At 38.7% G+C, this 21,582-nt stretch overlaps 2 protein-coding genes across 3 annotated transcripts in view; both read right to left on the bottom strand.

The window, feature by feature from the left end:
- The window catches only part of LOC124262120 (protein HID1-like), a 41,112-nt gene extending 29,781 nt beyond the window's left edge, over nucleotides 1-11,331 (bottom strand). Inside the window, 7 exon segments of the mRNA XM_046696569.1 lie at nucleotides 205-373; nucleotides 1,260-1,313; nucleotides 2,068-2,112; nucleotides 3,007-3,116; nucleotides 3,847-3,958; nucleotides 3,961-4,062; nucleotides 11,222-11,331. Coding sequence (XP_046552525.1) covers nucleotides 205-373; nucleotides 1,260-1,313; nucleotides 2,068-2,112; nucleotides 3,007-3,116; nucleotides 3,847-3,958; nucleotides 3,961-4,062; nucleotides 11,222-11,287 — 658 coding nt within the window. The 5' untranslated portion in view covers nucleotides 11,288-11,331.
- Nucleotides 11,332-14,295: 2,964 nt separating this feature from the next.
- LOC124262118 lies at nucleotides 14,296-21,275 on the bottom strand. 2 transcript variants are annotated; one of them, XM_046696566.1, is made up of 4 exons: nucleotides 20,869-21,275; nucleotides 15,225-15,274; nucleotides 14,941-15,003; nucleotides 14,296-14,718 (listed from the first exon to the last, which is right to left on the bottom strand). In XM_046696566.1, the coding sequence occupies exons 1-4, from the start codon at nucleotides 20,970-20,972 to the stop codon at nucleotides 14,342-14,344; spliced, it is 594 nt and encodes a 197-aa protein (XP_046552522.1). In that variant the 5' UTR covers nucleotides 20,973-21,275; the 3' UTR covers nucleotides 14,296-14,341. The 2 variants fall into 2 exon arrangements, with proteins under 2 accessions (XP_046552522.1, XP_046552523.1); XM_046696567.1 differs by lacking the exon at nucleotides 20,869-21,275 and adding an exon at nucleotides 20,265-20,497.
- Between the last annotated feature and the right edge of the window lie 307 nt (nucleotides 21,276-21,582).

Genomic DNA, 21,582 nt, shown 5'->3' with positions numbered 1-21,582 from the left:
GACCTACCCATAGGAGGCAGGTACAAGGTCACGGAGAAGTATGTCACTGTGACCTATCTATGGGATAGGTACAAGGTCAAGGAGATACATGTCACTGTGACCCATGTATAGGGGAAAGGTATAGGTCTGAGGAAATGATGTCACTGTGACCTACCTATAGGAGGCAGGTACATTGTCTCGGAAAAGCATGTCACTGTAACCTACCTATAGGAGGCAGGTACATTGTCTCGGAGAAGCATGTCAGCATCAGTTTGAGTATCTCTGTGCGGTTGATGTCATGGTTGTTGTTGTGTGCAGGTGAGTGGGCATATCCCACTCCAGCTTCCCAGATGTACTCGCAGCTGTCTATGGAAGCCATGTCTTCTGGGTTGTCCTGCAAGAGATGTGTTACCATGGTAACAGTTGTGGATCATATAACTGAGGACCAGTGAACAAATTTGTACCAAACTTCTTCACATATATGATCAAGTTTAAAGTATCTGGAAATCTTCTTGAAACAGTTTTTCAGAAAGGACATCATTTCATGTTGTTTTATTTACTTATGTTGGTGATGCTACAGAAACTAGAACAGAGTTATCTTTCAGTGGCATTTAGAAGTTGTACATTGATGTCCAAGATATTTTTATGGATTAAACTTCTTTTTAATTTCTCTAACGAAGTTTCAAGACCATTCCTGGGCCTAGATTTTCGAAGCTCTCTTAGCGCTAAGATAGTCGTAAGTTAATGTTAATGTATGGCATTTAGGACTATCTTAGCTCTAAGAGAGCTTCGAAAATCTAGGCCCAGGTCCCTTCATCAGGTGAACTGGCAGTTAGGACTATGACGTCGTCACTATGACGTCATAACTGAGTTATGACGTCACAATGCAAGTGACATCACAGTACACTACGGAGAGTACTGTATAAGTGAGTTTGAAGAGTTAATTACATAATGATGAAAATTCATGCTAAATAATAGAGTTGAAAGTTGAATTGTCAATACACAACAACTGCTAATTACACAAAGGTTACTTGATAGCAGGTTTTCCAAAAAGAATAGAAGACTCGTTTTTTTCTTTTATCTAAAGTTTATCAAAAGTTCATCAAAAGTTCATCAAAAGTTAATCAAGAGGTCCCACGCACTTGGCAGGTATACACCTTGAACAAAGTTTCCTTTCAGTATTTTTCTAATGATTTGGATTCAACCTTCAAATCACTGCATGGGTTACTGTGAAGTCAATGCTGACAACATCTATAAACAGCAAGTGAGACGTTACTTACCGGGCCTGACTTTCTGTTTGTTGACACAGAGAAGTCTGGACAGAATAGCAGATCCTGGTGGAAACAAACATGGCTGCCAGTTAAACATGACAGAGGTACAGAGATCCGATTTAACTCTAGGCTCTCAGTATTTTTCCTGCTGTAAAATATTGCATCCTATGCCTGCATACCCATAATAAAACATAACTGATGCAAACAATATCTATCATGAGGTTTGAATGATGCTTGTGTGAGAAACTGAAGCACATATAACATAATCTCATGTATCTCTGCTGATACGATCAATGTTATGACAGTCAATGTCCAAATCTCTTCAACCAGCTAAGTTTCAACATAAATATGGACATTCCCATCTATAATAGCATCCAGCATCAGACATACGTTGTGCTGTATTTCTAGTTGGTCCATTTAATGTTTAAGACCCTAAATATCAAAGCAAAAGTGCACATGACTCAACACAAACAAGGTAGGTCAGTGTCTGTGTCAGAACAGGCCACCATTAGGGACAGGTATTACCGAGAAAGGCTGCAGGATACAGGCATATCAGTCCTTCAATTATTACATCCCAAGCCTCACTAATGATAAGTGCTTTGGGCATGTTAGATAAAAATGAAACTTTGATTAGTTTTCTAGAAATCAAGCTACAGGTGTGATTAGAAATGTCAGAGTTGCAGGTAAAATGAATGGTCTGCCAGGTTACTGCAAACCACAAGTAAATTATCAATCAGTCAGTGTTTGGAATTATGGGAGTCCTAGGACACGGCTTCATTCCACAAAACTTGAATGTCATGCACATAATATTACTCACCGAGAGAGCATTCAACAATGACTGAGCAAGCGGTGGACTTTCATTCTGAAAAAGGGCAAGCAAACAACCTTCTATACCATTTGTTACACTAAGAGATGTGAACAACTGTCAAATCTTGCTTTCAGTAACTATTGAAAAAACATCTATAAACTCTACTTAACAATCAAATATCCTGATTTAGTGAGTCAATTAGCTGCCATTATTATTACAGGATCTTATGACATGCCACACATATGTAAACCTGTAATGCAGCCTTCACGCGGCAAATGTTGTCAAACTCAAGTTTGAGAGTGTGAACATTCAAACAACTCACCACCAACACTAATTTCAGAGTTGACAAACTGTTGTCGAGAAATAGAATCTTTCTCTATTCTCACCAACTTTTCCATCAAACTTTCGGTGTTGTGAAGTGTTGTCAAAATCTTGTTGTTCAGAAACAACTAATTGCAGTCAACGAAATTGTCGTGTGACCGCACCGATAGAGAGATGGCGCTCAAATGACACGAAAGTTTGACAAGACGTGTTTGACATGTGATAACACGAATTTGACAATTTTTAAAATTTCAACAACATATGTTGTCAAACTTTAGTTTGCCATGTGAAGGCTGCTTAACATGTTTAAAAAGTCATAGATCCAGAGGAATGGAGGTTAATACTGTGTCTAAGATAACTGCATTTATATAGCCATATGGATGCCTACATGGCTGCTTATGCTAATCTGGACTAATGCCAGTTTTACAGTGCTTTTCTGAGTGAAGGAAATACCATAGCAACACAGGTTGCCAACATGACAATGTATATTAGCATGAGAATGGTGCTGTCAGTCCACAACAATAATAGGAAATCGAGGATTCCAACCGTGATCAACTCTACACAGTGCACTGCAGTTCTGTGCCCCAGTGAACACCTTGCAATGAGATAACTGAGTGTGCAAGTTACCTCCCCTTCCTCACTGTGTCCAGGCAGCGTGGACCAGAAGAAGCCTCTCCAGTCTGGGTCCTCAAATATATATGGCAGAATCCTGGTCAGCAGACGCACACAGTTTAACACTGTAAATAAAAGAATTCAATCAGTGCCCAAGTGGATACATTTTACCACTAAGTTAAAACTTTTTTCCATCTTGAAAACCATTGAAAACCATTACCGATGATGCCTGACTGACTGACTGAGTTTAGTTTTAAGCCGCTTTTAGCAATATTCCAGCAATATCACGGCGGGGGACACCAGAAATGGGCTTAACACATTGTATTACCGATAATGAGTTCATTTAACTGATAGACAGTGTTTGGAACAACCATGCTAAGTATCAATTGTAACTCCTTTTCAGTCTAATACTAACACTTTTATGCCCTTGCACTTTGCCATCATTTGGGGTTATTATATTGCAAATCATGTCAGTTTGTCACTTTTATTACAACTGTTTATACTAGACAAACACATCATACTGCATTTGTGCTTTAGACCAGTGTTTCTAGGTTGTAGCAGAATCTCATGTTTTTTGGGCTGTGGACACAACTGACATCAAACAGTAACTGCGATTCGCAACTTCATTCCTTATTCTGCCACCCCCTTCTTCCAATCTATTATATGGAAAGCTCCTTTCTCAGATGCAAGATTTAGGTACATATTACATGACTGACTGACTGAGTTTGGTTTTACGTCGCTTTTAGCAATATTCCAGCAACATCACGGCGGGAGACACCAGAAATGATATATTACATGATACACTGGAGTAGTGAAAGACTGAAATGGGCCAGCAGTTCTATATATGATGATTACCTGTCTGTTGTTCTCTGTGTGAGGGGCAGCCACTCTCAGCAGCAGCCACCAGCTTCTCCACAGCCTTGTAGCATAATGTGGCTAGATTTGACGGTGACTCTTCCCTCAGCGCGCTCGTATCTCCGCTGCTGGTATCAGCGTGAACACATCCTGAACGCATGTCACACTGTCCGACCAGAACTGCTCCCAGAAGGCCTCATCATTGGCTTCTATTGGCTGAAATCAAGCAAGATGAAGTTATAAGTGAGTGAGTTTAATTTTACGCCGCACTCAACAATATTCCAGCTATATGACGGCAGTCTGTAAATAATCGAGTCTGGACCAGACAATCCAGTGATCAACACCATGAGCATCTATCTACGCAGTTGGGATACGATGAAAGGTTATGAAGTGCCAGAATTTCCACAGAGCAATTCCATATAACTAGGGTTATGTTTGTGGGAGAGTTTGCTGCTCAAATATTTACCAACATGGTAAAACCGAACAAGAATATTTATGGTGACAAGCCTCGGGAACACAATAGGGTGAACCAGGAATCAAATACAAGAGCCTCGGTTCCTGGCATCTCTAAGGGATGCAACTCTGCAGAGCTGAGCCACCTGTTCCCTACTATGACTATGATCAGTATGATTTCATAAACATGTGACTTCATTCTTGATACATCCCTGTTCATGCAGCAATCATTTAACAGTTGTATTGTTATTTTTAAACATGCACATTGCCTGGACAAAAATGAAAACATATTTATTCATTTCTCTCATGTGAATAAAACCTGAATAATATTTGTCTTTGCATGATTAAGCCAACAGCTGTTAAGTTACAATGAGAAGACAATATTATTGCTATCAACATCAATAATGCAACATCCATCATGATCCACAGCAATAGAGTCTATTAAACACAATTATAGTACATTGTTAAGCAGATCTTTTGTTATAATTGTTCAGACATAACAGACTCTTGACGCAACAGCAATCATGCAAATCCTGTAATGTCACGCTGACACCATGCCCTACCTTGGTACACAGGAATACATTGTATTATGAACAGTAAGGAAGAATACCAATGGTAATGAGGTGAAACATGTATATCACTGAATACTGGAAAGAGATACTGATCACAATACTTCGTTTACATATTGCCTGATTATCATTTGTGTTCTTTGTGAATCACCTGTTGTCAGTATATACATTATGAATGATCATGTGCTAAGAGTGGAATACATGATCAATGATCATGTGCTAAGAGTGGAATACATGATCAATGATCATGTGCTAAGAGTGGAATACATTATCAATGATCATATGCTAACAGTCGAATACATTATCAATGATCACGTGCTAATAGTCGAATACATTATCAATGATCACGTGCTAAGAGTGGAATACATTTTCAATGATCAAGTGCTAATAGTCGAATACACTATCAATGATCACATGCTAAGAGTGGAATACATTATAAAAAAAAAGAGTAAAAAAAAACGTTCTTAGGTGCCCTTATGGCATGCCTATTTTTTCAGAGACCTTACGCACCTTTAGTCATTTAATCCAAAAAAAACCATATACACAAATGACAAACAAGCAAAAACATTTATTGACTTTATCGCCCAGGAAATCACTGGAATTATGATGGATGATGTAAGGAAATCTGGTTGTTTTTCCATTTAGAATGTTGGAAGTACTGATAGTTCGGTTACTGAAGAGGAAATTGTGTAAGTTAGATATATTGAACAGGTGAACCTGTCACAAAATTCTTAGCTATTAAAGGGGCTGGGAATGCAGAGCAAATGAAGCTTAAGAAAGCCATCTTAAACAGAAGACATATCAGTGATAACAGAAAACAGGTTATATTTGTTGTTTACTAACAATAAATTTCAAGTGCTCATCATCATTGCTAACCTCATTTATTCTAAAAACATTGGTGCACACTTGATTTCTGAAAGGCACATATAAAATATTGGTCGGTGCCCTAAGGCACACTTAGACCAGACCAATTTTATTTCTTGTTTTACGGATTTTTGTCCTCAGAAAACCTAAAGGCAGGAGGGAATAAAAATAAAATCACCAGTCAAAGTAATATTCCCTCTAAATATCTTAAGTATTTTGCTTCTGGCAATTTATGAAGTGTTTATGGGGCAAAAAAACAATCAAAAAAGAAGTCTACATTTTTGGCCAATAAAAACATAAGGATTATATTTTCTGAGCGGGGAAAATTAATTCTTATTTTTTTTCTTATTCTTGAAAAAATACAACCGGCGGATCCGTAAAACAAGAAATAAAATTGGTCTGGCCTTAGAAAAAAAGTACTTCTTTCACTGCATTATCATATAATATCAATCATCACATGTTAAGTCAAATGCATTATCTTATGATATCAATGATCACATGCTAAGAGTCCACAAAATAACAGGTACTTAAAAATTGAACCAGACCAGCGGATAGTTTCAACATTATATGATAGTAAGAATATTACTTATCAAATAGGGGGCAGTGACGTAGCCTAGAGGTTAAAGTGTCCGCTCATCACGCCGAAGACCCAGGTTCGATTCCCCACATGTGTACAATGTGTGAAGCCCATGTCTGGTGTCCCCGGCCAAGATATAGCTGGAATATTGCTAAAAATGGCATAAAACCACACACACTTTGGAATGTCGTTGTATGTGATAGGGTAGCCACAATACATCGATGCATCGATACTTTTTCTAAGACGATACAATTATTGATACATTCAAAACTGTATCGATATTTAGTTTTGAAAGTATCAATTTAAATATATTTATGCATTGTTTACATTTTGCAATTGTATGTTTTTGGACGTTATAAATGATTATTTTTCATGCTCAAAGATGGAAAATTAGAACTTTTTAATCTCTGAGAATAAAAAATGTTGATCTTTTCATGGACAATTATAAAATATGAAATATTAATGTTCAAAATGTAACTAAATTTACCCAAATGGCGTGAAAATAGGTATCGTGATACGATTCATGAAACTTATGTATCGTGACATCCCTAGTATCTGTATCAGATACATGCCCCACATTTCAACAGTTCTGTAGCACCAGGGTGTGATTCTTCTATATTTGCAATGAACACAGCAAAGAAGGTTACCTATCTTGGTAGTTTTGCCCGTTAAAGCTAAAAAACATATCGGCCATCAAGCCAAAACATTCTGCATAAGCATGATAGTCATTGGTCTTTCCTGCCTGAAGTAGTCTAAGCGCCAACCAGACATGTCCATGTATGAGAGCCAGAGCTGAGCTGTTTTGCCTAGTTCCCCTTCTCATGCACAGTTGCGGAAGTTGAGGAAGTTGAGGTATTCACTCAAGTTTCTGACTACGGCATCATCCTGTAGTGCTTCCTTCTCGGCGTCGCTAGTGATGGTGACTGTCAGGACCTGAAAATGATCTTTGGACTCCTGAAGTAAGTCCGAGAGCAGACTCTCATCACCTCGGGCATAGAGAAAATGCAGGAACAGTAAACGTTCAAGTGCTTCCAGCAGGGTCTTGTGACAATTGATGGCACGGACATAGTTCTTTCCTGATAGCACTGAGCTGAAAGTTCCTGTTGAGATTAAGCCTGCTTCTAGAAGAATGTCATCAAGTCCTGTACAAGCCATCTTCTTTCCAATCATCTTGAGATATGCACATTTTAAGTAGATAGTCCCAATCATGATTATGTGGTGTGCATATTGGTTTGGATTGGTCCAAACCAATGGATACGCTTTCATGCAGACTCCGAGATCGAAGGTGGTGATGACATAGTGTTGGCCAACTTCTCTTGTTCCCTTTTCTGCTTGGCAGAGACACTCCTTCACTGCTTTGTAGACTGTGATCGGAGGTGGTATGGTAGGGTAATATTCGACAGTTGTGAGTTTTGTCGGTGTCTGCCCTGTCAATGACACAAAGCCACCCGATATTGGAACACTCTGACTGGTCTTTGCAGCATGGAGACGAATAAGAAGCCAAAGCATATTCTTCATGACGATCTTCTCATATGCTTCTTTCCCTCCATCTACTGACCTATTGACAATTTTATACCCAGGGCTTCTTCTTTTACGCAATGTAGCACTCTGTCTAGTCGACAGCTTCTGATTGTTTTAGCGTCCGTTCTCTTATTCTCGGAATAGAAAACTCTAGCTCTCTGTCAAAGCTGTTTGACATAACACGTGAATCAGGTGAATTATCAGGTGTTGATATGGAGGCAAGCACACATTCCAGATCCGGTTTTACCTGATCCCATGGATGGTCACGGATCGACATTCGAGAATGGTGTCACGCAGCCAAAGTGGACTGATGGAGAAATCCTTCCTTAACAGTTGGTAGACATTTTAGAAGATACTGTCGCTGAATTAGATGGAAGTGATGATGATGATGATGAAGATGATAATGAAGATGATAATGATGATGTGAGGATGACAACTCTTCAGATGAAGAGTACGTGTCTAGTGAGGAGAGTGACAGCTCCAATGATGAATGACTTTGACCATGTGAATTAATCAAACTGAAAGCCTATTTTAAGGCTTGATACTTTTGACATATTACTTCACATGCAATAGAAGTGAACCCCCGCATGTGGACCCCCGTCAGCCAATGGACTATTAATAGTGGTGTCCCGATTTATTGAAATAATCGAAGATTGGTCGCAGTGACCAAACGACCAAGCAATCGATCACATTTTCTCATAATCGAACATAAACGATTTATGAACTTCTGTTTTAGTCTTTAAAATACTTGACAATGGAACATATCATAGAAGTTGTCAGGAACTGAAAACGTGTTTAATTCTTAGAAAACTCACTTCACTAACTGAAAAGCCATGACTGAATATTTCTTGAAGACTCCGAGAAGTTTATGTTCATGATATATTAGTAATCACTTTAAAGTAGCAAGTCACATCATGTTATATATATCTGCAATAACAACCTGGATAGGAAAATCTGAAAAATGACGCTAACCAATTTTTTTCGATGATTGTTCGTTGGTAATGAAGCACAATATAGAACAAACTTTATGGATAACATCTGTATCGAAACGTCGCACTCACGAATAAAAAGAAGTTGTTATCCATAAAGTTTGTTCTATATTGTACTTCCCAACTTCTAAAATGCCACTCAAAGAAGGTAATGAAGCAATCATCAATTGTGAGATTTCAACCAATTCCCAACACTAATGTTTAAGATGACTGATTTTCTTTTAACCTTTAGTGAATTTGTCAAATACTTTATACTATAAATTGTCATGGTGAACGAAAACATCCTGTTCAATAACTGCCCTTTGACTAACTGCCATACTTCGAAGCACAAACTTCAACTAATTAATTCAGAGACAGTTCTCTACCACATTTGACATAAAACCCATTATCATGATTATGGGTATCATCTTTTTTAAAGACAATATACTGGATGTTTTTTTACTTAAAATATTTATTTACAGAGAAACAAAACTCTAACTTTGAAAGCTTCAAAACACAGATTGGTTGTTTCTTGGTGTTATACAAATTTGTTTGTTATGGACTTTTACACAGCTGCCTACACGTGAGTGTATTCCCATTTGCCTTCGTAAAACTACACATATATATACTCTTTTGACAAATTAACTGTGTATGATAACAGCTCAATAAACATAATATCATAAACGCAATCCTTTGTTTTTTGCAACTGAACTGTCCATTCCTCTCTTCCTGTGCTGGGACATCCACATTTCATAACACGTAATACATTCAGTTCACTACATCAAACATTTTCAGAACCCAATCTTAGATTGAATAATTACGCCAGACATTAGCAATGCCAAATGTAGGCCACTGATTGCTATATATCCATGACACCCTCAGAGACAAGGGTGAACTTTATGGAGTTATTTTTCAAAGTCTGGGTAATCCTAGTGATGTTAATATTGTTATCACTAATTAATTCTTGTAATGATGTCATTAACTGAGCATCAAGATAATGACGACAAACACACAAGGATAGGGCTTATATGATAAAACATGGATGACAAGATGAGAGTATTAATTGTTTTATTGTTGTATTGTATAAGATAATAATAAAAGCTGTCGCTGTTTTGAGTACATAAGTGGACTTCAGTGAAACAAAAATAATACTTACATGTAACTGCTATATACTAAAATACATAATTGTACATACACATTTCCAAACACATACGAATTTGCAAGGTGAATGGTTTTCGAAAGTATAATCCCATCAAATATGACAACTGAAGGAGATTCCTCTGATTTTTAATGAAGTACTTACTCCCTTGCTAGTCCGAAACCTAGTAGGCTGGGTGACAAACACTAATTAGCATCTCATGATTATGTTGGCTTATAAAAATGACATGGACTAGACAAATTCAATGTGGAGCTTTGTTTCCCTTCAAAGTCTACTTACAATGAAATAAAACATTAGTATTTGGAGACAGGTAATTAAATTAAGAAGCCAGGGTATGAAGATTTAACAACATCACTATGGTTTGTATACAGAATTGTGCTATAAATTCCAATAAAGTACATTTGCAGACTTTTCTAATTGTTTGATACATATCTGACAAGCAGTGACAGACAAAATAACTGAAACAAGACGATGAACATCATAAACAGATGTGATACAATTACAATAACCACAACAAGCAATGCCATGTAAATTGAGAGTTCAAAGCATCTGAAGCATTTTAACCATTTTCACAAACAAATTAATCCAGTTTGACAATGCTGAATGAATGTTTTCATGAATCTAAATGTATAGTACTACTTTCAGAATTACATTCACACAAATAAATATTATTAATTACTGAACAATGCTCATTAAGATTACTGTGTTCTCATGAGCCTTCATGACAGCTAAGCTGCATGGGTATTTGGTGACAGATGTTGAATAATCTCTTGGTGGTTCTGTAAGATTTAGCTACGGAGGATGTCGGAAAGTAGGAACCTTAATTGTTTAACGATAATCTACCTGTCAATGATCCATTTTTACATTTCAAATTCTCATCATAGTCAATAATTTCAGGTTGTCGAACAAGTCAACAATGCAATTGTTTTCATTTCATGCCAGTATTATTGTATGGATTGTTACCTTACATCTATAGATAGTAAACGTCAATATGACACTATAACCGACTAATTTACACAGAATCGCATCTGTCATCACAAGTTTTACTTGATATATTACCAAAGACATAATCCTGACAATTGCATATGAATGTACTCCTCCGATATTTCGCTGCATAATGAGCAGTGTTGACATGCAAGCAAGGCCTACGTAAAAATTGTCAACGTAACACATGCAAGAGCTTCTCTTGTAAACAATTGCCTCAAATGCGATTTTCATGAATGTAGCGGTCAGATAGATTGCAAATTAACTGTTGTAATCTTACCTGTGTTTTTGTGGTTAGCTGAATGACAGCTTTCCTGAAATTAAGTTTTGTGTCTGTATTCCCCATTCTGACTGCAGTTCCAGCAGCCGATTCCAAACAGGAAGTACGTCAACGATCGTTAACGCCATCTATTAAATAATTTATTTAAGGTTAGATAACTCTTCAGCCAAATTAGAGTGAAAGAAGCGTACGTACAATAACTTCGAGCTAAACTGTACAAACTATGTCTTGTTTAATGTTTGATTAACGTGGTTTCACTTGGGGGGTTTTCAAATCACGTATGTCACTTTTAACATTGAAGCAGGTGATAGAAAAGCTGTGCTAATGTTTCCTAGTCGTCACGTGTAAGATGCGCATGGGTTCGATTCCAGAGGCGATTAACGGGACCGGGTGGTCAGGCTCGCTGAATTGGTTGACTAGACAGTCATCGTATCCCCATTGCGTAGATCGATGCTCATGCTGTTGATCACTGGATTGTCTGGTTCAGACTCGATTATTTACAGACCGCCGCCATATAGCTGGAATACTGCCGAGCACGGCTTTCGGCGTGACGAGCGAACGTCCCAATCACTAAGCTGTCCAACTTCCACTTGGGTGCCATATTGAGAGATATTGTTGAAGTGTGTTTATATTTGGACTGAAATCTTTGCGATGTATGTGATAAATGTAAATGAATATCTTGTACATATGTTTCGCCCCTTTTTCTCTAGATGTGTGAAGCAATATCTGGTGTCCCCCGAGTGATATTGCTCGAAAATTGCGTAACAAAAAGCGGCGTAAAAACTCACTCACTCACTCACTAACTCACTCACCATTGGCTACTGGATTCCAGTATTGCAATCAATAAACATTTGACTTATTTATGTGAAATGCATTCTACACTGAATTATCTGCACTGAAACTGTCACACTGTGGCAGAGCCATTCATTGTGTAACACTGTTCCGAGTATCATGTTACAGTGTCATTCATTGTGTAACACTGCTTCTAGTGTCATGTGGCAATGTCATGGGCGTGGTGGGCGAACTGTCTAAAGCGCCAGGCTAGTTATCCATCGAGCTTGAGGTGACGGGATCGAGCCCACCTGTGACCGGGTGTAAAAACCTTGGAGTCAACTTTGTGTGCAGACTCTTTCAGTGTTGTCACAACCCCTAGTGTACAGTACACAACCCTGTGCAATTAAAAGAACCCACGAATCCGTTGGTATATGACTAGATGGTGGCCACATGAATACATGCAAACACCAAAAATCATTCAAACCTTCCTTACCAAGAACAAAGATCTCATCAAAGATTCACCTTAAACTGTTTTGTTGATGTAAAAATAACCTAATACAAAATAATAAACCCTCATCGTACTACTACTTTTCAAGAAACCCACATTAGGTCAGCACGACCGTAGGCAGTCAGGCGAGAGCAGCTAGGCAACAGCTACTGTTTATATCAATGCACATCAAGCAAACTGTTTTTTGTAGATTTAACATTGCTATATATAACTCCCCAGGCAGTTGAGATTGTTATACGACGGGCCGTTGAGATTGACATCCAGTGATCAAAGGAAAACAAAGCGCCTTTGAGCAGCTGAGCTGGATATCGGCACTATACAAATGTATGTATGTATGTATGTATGTATGTATGTATGTATGTATGTGTGTGTGTGTGTGTGTGCGTGCGTGCGTGCGTGCGTGCGTGCGTGCGTGTGTATGTATGTATGTATTGTGTAACACTGTTCCTAGTGTCATGTGGCAGTGTCAGTCATTGTGTAACACCGATCCCACTGTCATGTGAGTGTCATTCATTGTGTAACACCGTTCCTAGTGTCATGTGATAGTGTCATTCATTGTGTAACACCGTTCCTAGTGTCATGTGGCAGTGTCATTCGTTGTGTAACACTGTTCCTAGTGTCATGTGAGTGTCATTCATTGTGTAACACCGTTCCTAGTGTCATGTGGCAGTGTCATTCATTGTGTAACACCGTTCCTAGTGTCATGTGAGTGTCATTCATTGTGTAACACCGTTCCTAGTGTCATGTGGCAGTGTCATTCATTGTGTAACACTGTTCCTAGTGTCATGTGAGTGTCATTCATTGTGTAACACCGTTCCTAGTGTCATGTGATAGTGTCATTCATTTTGTAACACTGTTCCTAGTGTCATGTGAGTGTCATTCATTGTGTAACACCGTTCCTAGTGTCATGTGGCAGTGTCATTCATTGTGTAACACCGTTCCTAGTGTCATGTGATAGTGTCATTCATTGTGTAACACCGTTCCTAGTGTCATGTGAGTGTCATTCATTGTGTAACACCGTTCCTAGTGTCATGTGGCGGTGTCATTCATTGTGTAACACCGTTCCTAGTGTCATGTGGCAGTGTCATTCATTGTGTAACACCGTTCTTAGTGTCATGTGGCAGTGTCATTCATTGTGTAACACTGTTCCTAGTGTCATGTGGCGGTGTCATTCATTTTGTAACACTGTTCCTAGTGTCATGTGACAGTGTTATTCACTGTGTAACACTATTCCTGTTAGCTCAGTGGTGCGTTATATTTAGACATAGTTGTGGAAGATGCTACAGGGTACCCTATAAACTTGCCCAGTATATTCGGACCAATGGACTTGGAGAATATTCTGGAGTCTTTTCCTTTGGTATAAATGGGGAGCTAACTCTTGCCTCTCATCTCACATTACATCTCGGGTTGCAGTGGACTAGCAATTGTGTGGAGATCTCTCTTGCCCTGGATACTCAGCCTATAACCATTGTTTCTGTGAGGTGAATAATTATTACCATCATTGTCTTGATTGCTATAATCACTGCTTCTGCGTCATACTGCCTTTAAATTTGTATTGCCACTTCATGATAGAATACAACGATCAAAGTTTTCTTAACGCCAAAGGGACGCAACTCTGCAACACAAACTACACCACCTAAGATGTAACACCATCATGCATGCATGTAACATGAAATGTTATCAAAGAAAAACACAAGAAAGGCTCTGTAATGTTCATATAATCTAACAAAAATATATACAAACAAAATAATGAAAAAACGTTTTTAAATAAGATGAAATATGTACACATTTGAAGACATTTCCGTTATTTACAGGTATGTACAAACACAAACACAGATCTACTCTTCCTCCCCCTCCTCAATCACCTCCAGTCCCCACATTGTGACATCTGCCCCCACCTCCTCCTCACACAACTGATACTCCGGGGCCACCTCTACCTCCACCCCCGCCACATCCCCAACCACATCGCCCCAACTCGCACCACTGTCCAGACAATAATCAGGATGGAACTTCAGTTCCCGTTCCATCTCCATGTTCCCAGAGGTCAAGGCCTGGGGTTTTGGTTGCTGGAAGCTGGGTTCCAGGATATCGGGAAGGTCTATCTCTCCCATCTCGGCGTCCACACAGCGAGAGAGAGGACCCTTGTTTGTCCGCCATGCAGGTGTGCGTGTCCTTGTGAAAGTCTTCCACATGTAGTAGACTGTCACTATTACAGCTGAAACACAAGGTTGAAGTGGGTATTACCGTAGGGTAACGGTTTAAATGTAGGATTATAGCACCAGCGTTTAAGTCACCTACAGGTGAACTTTCTCTTGATATATTCATATGTACTATCAACAAATGTACAAACTGTACACACTGCTGTAAGGCATATAGCGTGTGAGTGTCAAGTAACAAAGATTATCGAAGAGGAGAAAGAGAGAGAAACCACACCTACCACATCCTGCTATGATGGTAAGAGTGACGATACAAATGTTCCCAATGCAAAGCCATGTGGTATCTGAAAGAAAAGCAATCACGCATGTACTATTTCAATGGTAACAACACGTTCCGAAGGTATAGAATTTACTTCAATGAGGTAGGAGTATGGTCAGTTTAGCTGAGTACTTACACTACATGGACATGATGGTGAGGTATTATATATATAATGGCATCCAACATAAAATTCAGATTTATCAAGTTTACATACACGAGCATCAGCTGTTGATGTCATATACTCACCACGAAAAGAAATGTGAGAAGTGACGTTAGCCGACAAGACTGTCTTTGGGCTGCAACAGAGCGAGATTCATAAACAGAGGGATGGTATAAGGTCATTTTGTAACATTAAAATCGACAACAGATATATCACATGAAAACTTTACTGTCGGGCTACATCGACAACAGATATATCACATGAAAACTTTACTGTCGAGCTAAAGAAAGTATACACCCATGTTTGATGGTTTCTAAAAATTAAATAAACAACAGATGCTTATTCGATGGCGATGTAGTTGATACCGGTGTCATCATTGTGAATTGGACCTTTAGTTTGGAGAATTTCGAAACCTACTTTCAGTATATTAACGTTTTGATAACATTTGTAATGCTTTTGTCAAATCCAATTTTAAATGTATGCATTTTCTTGCACGGATGTTTGTTTAGACACGATTACAGAAATTTATGGAGATGATATTGTACCATAATATACTAGTAGTCTTAACAAAAAATAGTAGGGGAGCCAATTTTCAATTTGGATAGGAAGTATAAGCGTGAACAAACATTTCAAAGACAGACATCTTCTCTATATCACCACCCCTTAACACTAAACATGGGATGCACGTGCACAACGCAGTAGCCTCATGCACATGCATCGGGTGTCATTCTTGATTTTGACGGTTTTCAAGAAGGTCGATAAATCACTGTAGACCATTAATTTTGACAATCATCTTACATCACACAGTTGTTAGTGTTTGTTTCTGGCCGTTTTTCTTTTCTTTGTTTGACTCCGATATATCTCCCATTTTATCAAGCATATTAAAATTAAAAATGAAGTTCCCCTACTTTTTTTAAGAGTATATTTATGTACCATTAATGATTGACAACAAGTCTGCAACACATAAAGGACCATATTTAGGATTTACATTCAACTTCGAACACCGTCTGTGATGGGTGAGTGAGTTGAGTTTTATGCCGCCTTTAGCATTATTCAAGCATTATCACGGCGGAGAAAACCTACGAAACTTCGTAGACATGCTTCACACGCAGTTCCCATGTGGGGAACAGAACCGGGCACTTCAATTTGACGAGTGAACGCTTAAAGCACCGGCCTATCAAACTGTCTCCAGCAAAGATGTCCAACCTACCTCGTCTGAGCTGGTTCAATCCAGTAAGAATGCATCTTGACGATAGAAACGAAGAAAAAAATCGACGAATGTGACAAGTTAAAACTATATGCACCGACAGCTTTGTCGTGATTGTGACGTCACAGAACATAGTTGCAATTATGACGTGTAACGCAATAACGTCACGTGTTTGGTGGACAGAGCTTTAGTCTCTTATATAAGTTGACGGACGCACGAATTGAGCAGAGTACCAACTCAAGTGTATGATGAAAATGGTATTGCAATATTTTGACTGGTTCCAGTGATTCTTCGAGTCTTTGCATTAATGCTTACGTCAAGAATTAGGATAACATGCGAGTGAGTAGGTAAATGTGCTGGATTATTGACACAGGAAGACTTTATTAAAGTTTATTCCTGACACAGGACATTTACCATATCTAGACACACAATATTTATATAAATGTATAGATATAAAATTATACATACCATATAAACAGTAAATACCCGAAAATCAAAGTTTCCACATCGTGTCAAAATACGGTGACGAGTTGCCCACAAGAAAAAGGGAAATAACTCCGGAAAGCTTAATTGTGCGAAAATCCATTACAACTAGCACACGTGTGGCATAACTTCAAAGCTGCAACGAAACGTATCCCATCACAAGTATCATCGGTTTTCAAATATTTATTTTGTGGAACTTACACATTGTCACGTAATATAACCCTTGCACTTTCCACTAATGTGGTGTTTTGTAGTAGATGTGTGTATGTCCTTGCACATATATACTTGTAGACATGAACATATGTATCATAATTGTGTACATTATTAATTTTAATCAAAGTTAGTTTGATTTGTAATGTTTTTGATTCTGCATGTGAATAACATAAAATCCTTTTTATTTCACTGATAAATTTTCATGATATATGCATGATGTATAATTATCAGAGCAAAGTTGCGTTTCCTATGTGTTAAGTAACATTTGATTGGGGTTCAAATCCCGGCTCGCTCTGATTTCGTCTCTATACCCATGCCCGTGCAAGTTTACCTTATTATACATGACGTACTTTATGTGCAATCCTTGAAGTGACACACACAATATAATGGGGTTTTGTTGCTTTTGTTGTTGTTTGTATTTGCTTGATAAGTATTTGTATTCACTTCGGTAGGCTTTCCCATTGTAATATGATGTAAAATGGACAAAGTAGTCGGTAGACAACACCTTTTCAGCTCCCACACCAGCAGGTGAGGTCACTCTCTGTCAAAGTCAACCATGATATTTTTAGATGCATCTCGATATTCAACTTCGGTTATGTCCTTTAAAATGTGTAGAAATATTGAAGGTAAGTGACGGGCGTTTCCTTCTATACTTGCAGTATAGGTATATCTCTTGGCAACCAAAAGGATCTGATTCATGAAGACATATTCCCCATATAATACCCAGCGGTATTTATATATTTATATAAGAAGTCAAACCTCTCCAAAAGGTGTCCACATGTATACAGTCAACATAGATATTGTCAAGAAATGTACTGAGTATGTATATTGAATTTATTCTTGTAGTTGCTTGAAAGATAGTAATCCATTTAGGGGCAAATGTCATTGATTGTTAAAACCTATGTTGAATCAGATGTAGATAATAAAGTATGGATTTCTGAACTGAGGATTTAAACACTGGGGTTCTGAAGTAATCGGTTCACCTTATCGTGTGTCCCACGGGCATCCCGCACATTACATGCTATCCTGTCACTGGTTCGTGTTCACGTGTTCCGTACGCACATTCCTACATTAATAAATCTATCAAGATTCAGCATCACTTTATAGTTTCTCTCTGTGCAGAAGTTCTGCCAATCTATTTTCATAGCGAATAGCACGCCTGTCTTAATAACATTATTACAATAGCTTGTGTGTGCATGTTTGGGGTTGGGATTAGAGGATGGGAGTAGTGGTAATGGTAGGAAGCTGGTTATAGGACCGAAGCCTTCGACATGACAAGACTATCATGTTATTGAGGGTAGTCACAGGGAGAAACGTTAGATATATTAATCAGTATGACTGTTCCATAATCAAATTCCGATGGTTTCTTAAAATAATGGTTGACTATGTTGTATGTAGGTGTAAAATCTCTAGGTCTAGACGGTGTACATTGTTTGGGGTCCGTATACAATCTGTGTTGGTCTAGACGGTGTACATTGTTTGGGGTCCGTATACAGTCTATGTTGGTGTAGACGGTTTACATTGTTTGGGGTCCGTATACAGTCTATGTTGGTGTAGACGGTGAACATTGTTTGGGGTCCGTATACAGTCTATGTTGGTGTAGACGGTGTACATTGTTTGGGGTCCGTATACAGTCTATGTTGGTGTAGACGGTGTACATTGTTTGGGGTCCGTATACAGTCTATGTTGGTGTAGACGGTGTACATTGTTTGGGGTCCGTATACAGTCTATGTTGGTGTAGACGGTGTACATTGTTTGGGGTCCGTATACAGTCTATGTTGGTGTAGACGGTGTACATTGTTTGGGGTCCGTATACAGTCTATGTTGGTGTAGACGGTGTACATTGTTTGGGGTCCGTATACAGTCTATGTTGGTGTAGACGGTGTACATTGTTTGGGGTCCGTATACAGTCTATGTTGGTGTAGACGGTGTACATTGTTTGGGGTCCGTATACAGTCTATGTTGGTGTAGACGGTGTACATTGTTTGGGGTCCGTATACAGTCTATGTTAGTGTAGACGGTGTACATTGTTTGGGGTCCGTATACAGTCTATGTTGGTGTAGACGGTGTACATTGTTTGGGGTCCGTATACAGTCTATGTTAGTGTAGACGGTGTACATTGTTTGGGGTCCGTATACAGTCTATGTTGGTGTAGACGGTGTACATTCTATGTTTGTAGACGGTGTACATTGTTTGGGGTCCGTATACAGTCTATGTTGGTGTAGACGGTGTACATGGTTTATAGTCTGTTTGCAGTGAACGTACCGATGAATGTCACTTTAACCCAAAAAGTAAAACAAATAAAGTGAAATTAAGGTTCATGATTTTACCTTGCCAATTGAACATTTAAATCTCAGAATTTTATTCGACTTAGGATAAAAGTTGTTTAACAAACGATCATAGTTTCACATGGCTATTATTGGTTTGTATTACAAGGGGGTATGCACATCAAATGAAACACCGAAAACGATAAGGTTTGTTATAAGTTAACGCTCTTCACGTACCGCACTTGCATGTGTTTCACTGTTCCAACTACTGCTCTTACCCCCTTGTAATACAAACCAGTAATAGCGATTTGAATCTATGATCGTTTGTTAAACAACTTTTATCCTAATTTGAATAAAATTTTGAGATTTAAATGTTCAATTGGCAAGGTAAAATTATGAGGATTCGCAATCTTAATTTTACCTTATTTGATTTACTTTTTTGTTTAAATTGAAATTCACCGGTACGTTTTCACTGCAAACAGACTATAGTGTTCGCATACAGTCTCTATGGCGGTGTACACTGTTTGGTGTCGGTGTACAGTCTGCAGGTCTAGCTTGTACAGTTACATAGGGCCATATGTATGCACATGTTAACGTAGGACAGAATTTCTGCCAATCTATGGTAACCACGAATACCACATGTCTTACTTAGTTACCAAGACTTATAAGTACAACTGTAAGGTAAGATAAATACAAAATACAAATATTCGGCTTTTACATCAAAGCAAATTTAATGTCAAGATCTGTGTTCATTTGAACAATAGTGTTTGAACAAACCATCAACATGTTAACCTGGTAATTTCCGCCCAGACAGCGACACATCCATGGCAAGCTACTGGAAAGGGAGATAATTGTCATCAGGTCAATATTTGCACAGCATCTGCCGTACATCAGACGGGTTTAAGTGGACAATGTCTACCTGTTACTTTTTTGAGCATGCACAATGGCCGCCTTACCTGCTCATCAGGGTGGATGAACTGGTCACGCCGACCTAGTGGGTGTTAGCGAACCAGGACTAGAAGAGGTGGATAGCTTCCACTCATTAGGCTTTGAGGATAAGTTGAGAGTTGTGTTTCAACCTGTTTCAAAGTTTTAGTTTTTCGCAACGTATATGAATACGGAATAAGACACAGGGGCGTGTCACGCTTAGAAACAGCGTTAGAAAGACATATAGGTATACAGACCCTACCCTAGTACTATATAAAACCTTTTATATAGTACATGTACTAGGGTAGGGTCTATATACCTATATGTCTTTCTAACGCTGGTTCTAAGCGTGACACGCCCCTGTGGAATAAGACGTATACATTTGGTGTGTTGTCATGGTTGTAATAACCCTGTCTTATTATGTTAGCTTGATGTTTAACGACACACTCAGACATCTGCCAGCAATATGACGGCGGTCTGTAGATGAGTCTGGACCAGAACATTCTCGTTTGACAAATTGTCATCGATCTACGAAAATGGGATAGGAACATGCATCAAGCAGGTCCCCGAGCCTGACCCCGGTCCCAAATCGCCTCATGAGACAAGTATGGATGGTTGAAGCCCTCCTCTCACCTGGATCTCCAGTGGTTGCATGCATTTGAATACCTTGAGCAGTAGGACGTCAAGCTTGATATCATAACGTTTAGAGGCCCGCCTTTATTGTAAACATAATCCATTGTACTATTAAATCTGCGTTGTTGCTTTTTTGTAACTGGATAACCGTCCTCTTACATCACGACGTGTACACATCGTTCTCCATCTTATAGTCAAGGAAAACGCACAAAGGATAAGGGTTCTGTAATGTGTATGTGGCAGTTGTGTAGACATGGTAGAACAGTCTGTGTTTGTATCAAAATGTTTCTGTTTAGATTCAGTAGAGGGCATGCAGTGTATTTTGGTTACTATATTTAGGCTAGGAGTGAGTGAGTGAGTTTAGTTTTACACCGCATTCAGCAATGTTCCTGCTATATAGCGGCGGTCTGTAAATACTCGAATCTGGACCAGACAATCCAGTGATCAACAGCATGGGCATCGATCTACGCAATTGGGATACGATGACATCTGTCAACCAAGTCAGCGAGCCTGACCGCCAGATCCGGTTAGTCGCCTCTTACCACAAGCAAGGGTTACTGAAGATCAATTCTAACCCACTCTATTTTGCACTGCCATTGTAACTGCCATGTACTGATTTGTTCTCATTTGTAAACTCAGAAAATTTCACATTTTTTGTTGTTTGTTGGTTTCCCCAAGAATTCTAATTTGAAGAACACTTAGAGTTTTAACTTT

This window comes from Haliotis rubra, unplaced genomic scaffold, assembly GCF_003918875.1.
Source record: "Haliotis rubra isolate DU_JTF1 unplaced genomic scaffold, ASM391887v1 Scf821, whole genome shotgun sequence".
Lineage (NCBI taxonomy): Eukaryota > Metazoa > Mollusca > Gastropoda > Lepetellida > Haliotidae > Haliotis > Haliotis rubra.
Note: the sequence above shows the minus strand (reverse complement) of the source record. Positions and strands in the feature narration are given on the sequence as shown.

Coding starts and splice junctions, on each gene's coding strand:
- LOC124262118 (XM_046696566.1), bottom strand. CDS start 20,972: ATGGATTATGTTTACAATAAAGGCGGGCCTCTAAACGTTATGATATCA. Junction 15,004..15,224: donor TTCTCACATTTCTTTTCGTG/GTGAGTATATGA, acceptor CTTTTCTTTCAG/ATACCACATGGCTTTGCATT. Junction 14,719..14,940: donor TACCATCATAGCAGGATGTG/GTAGGTGTGGTT, acceptor CTTGTGTTTCAG/CTGTAATAGTGACAGTCTAC.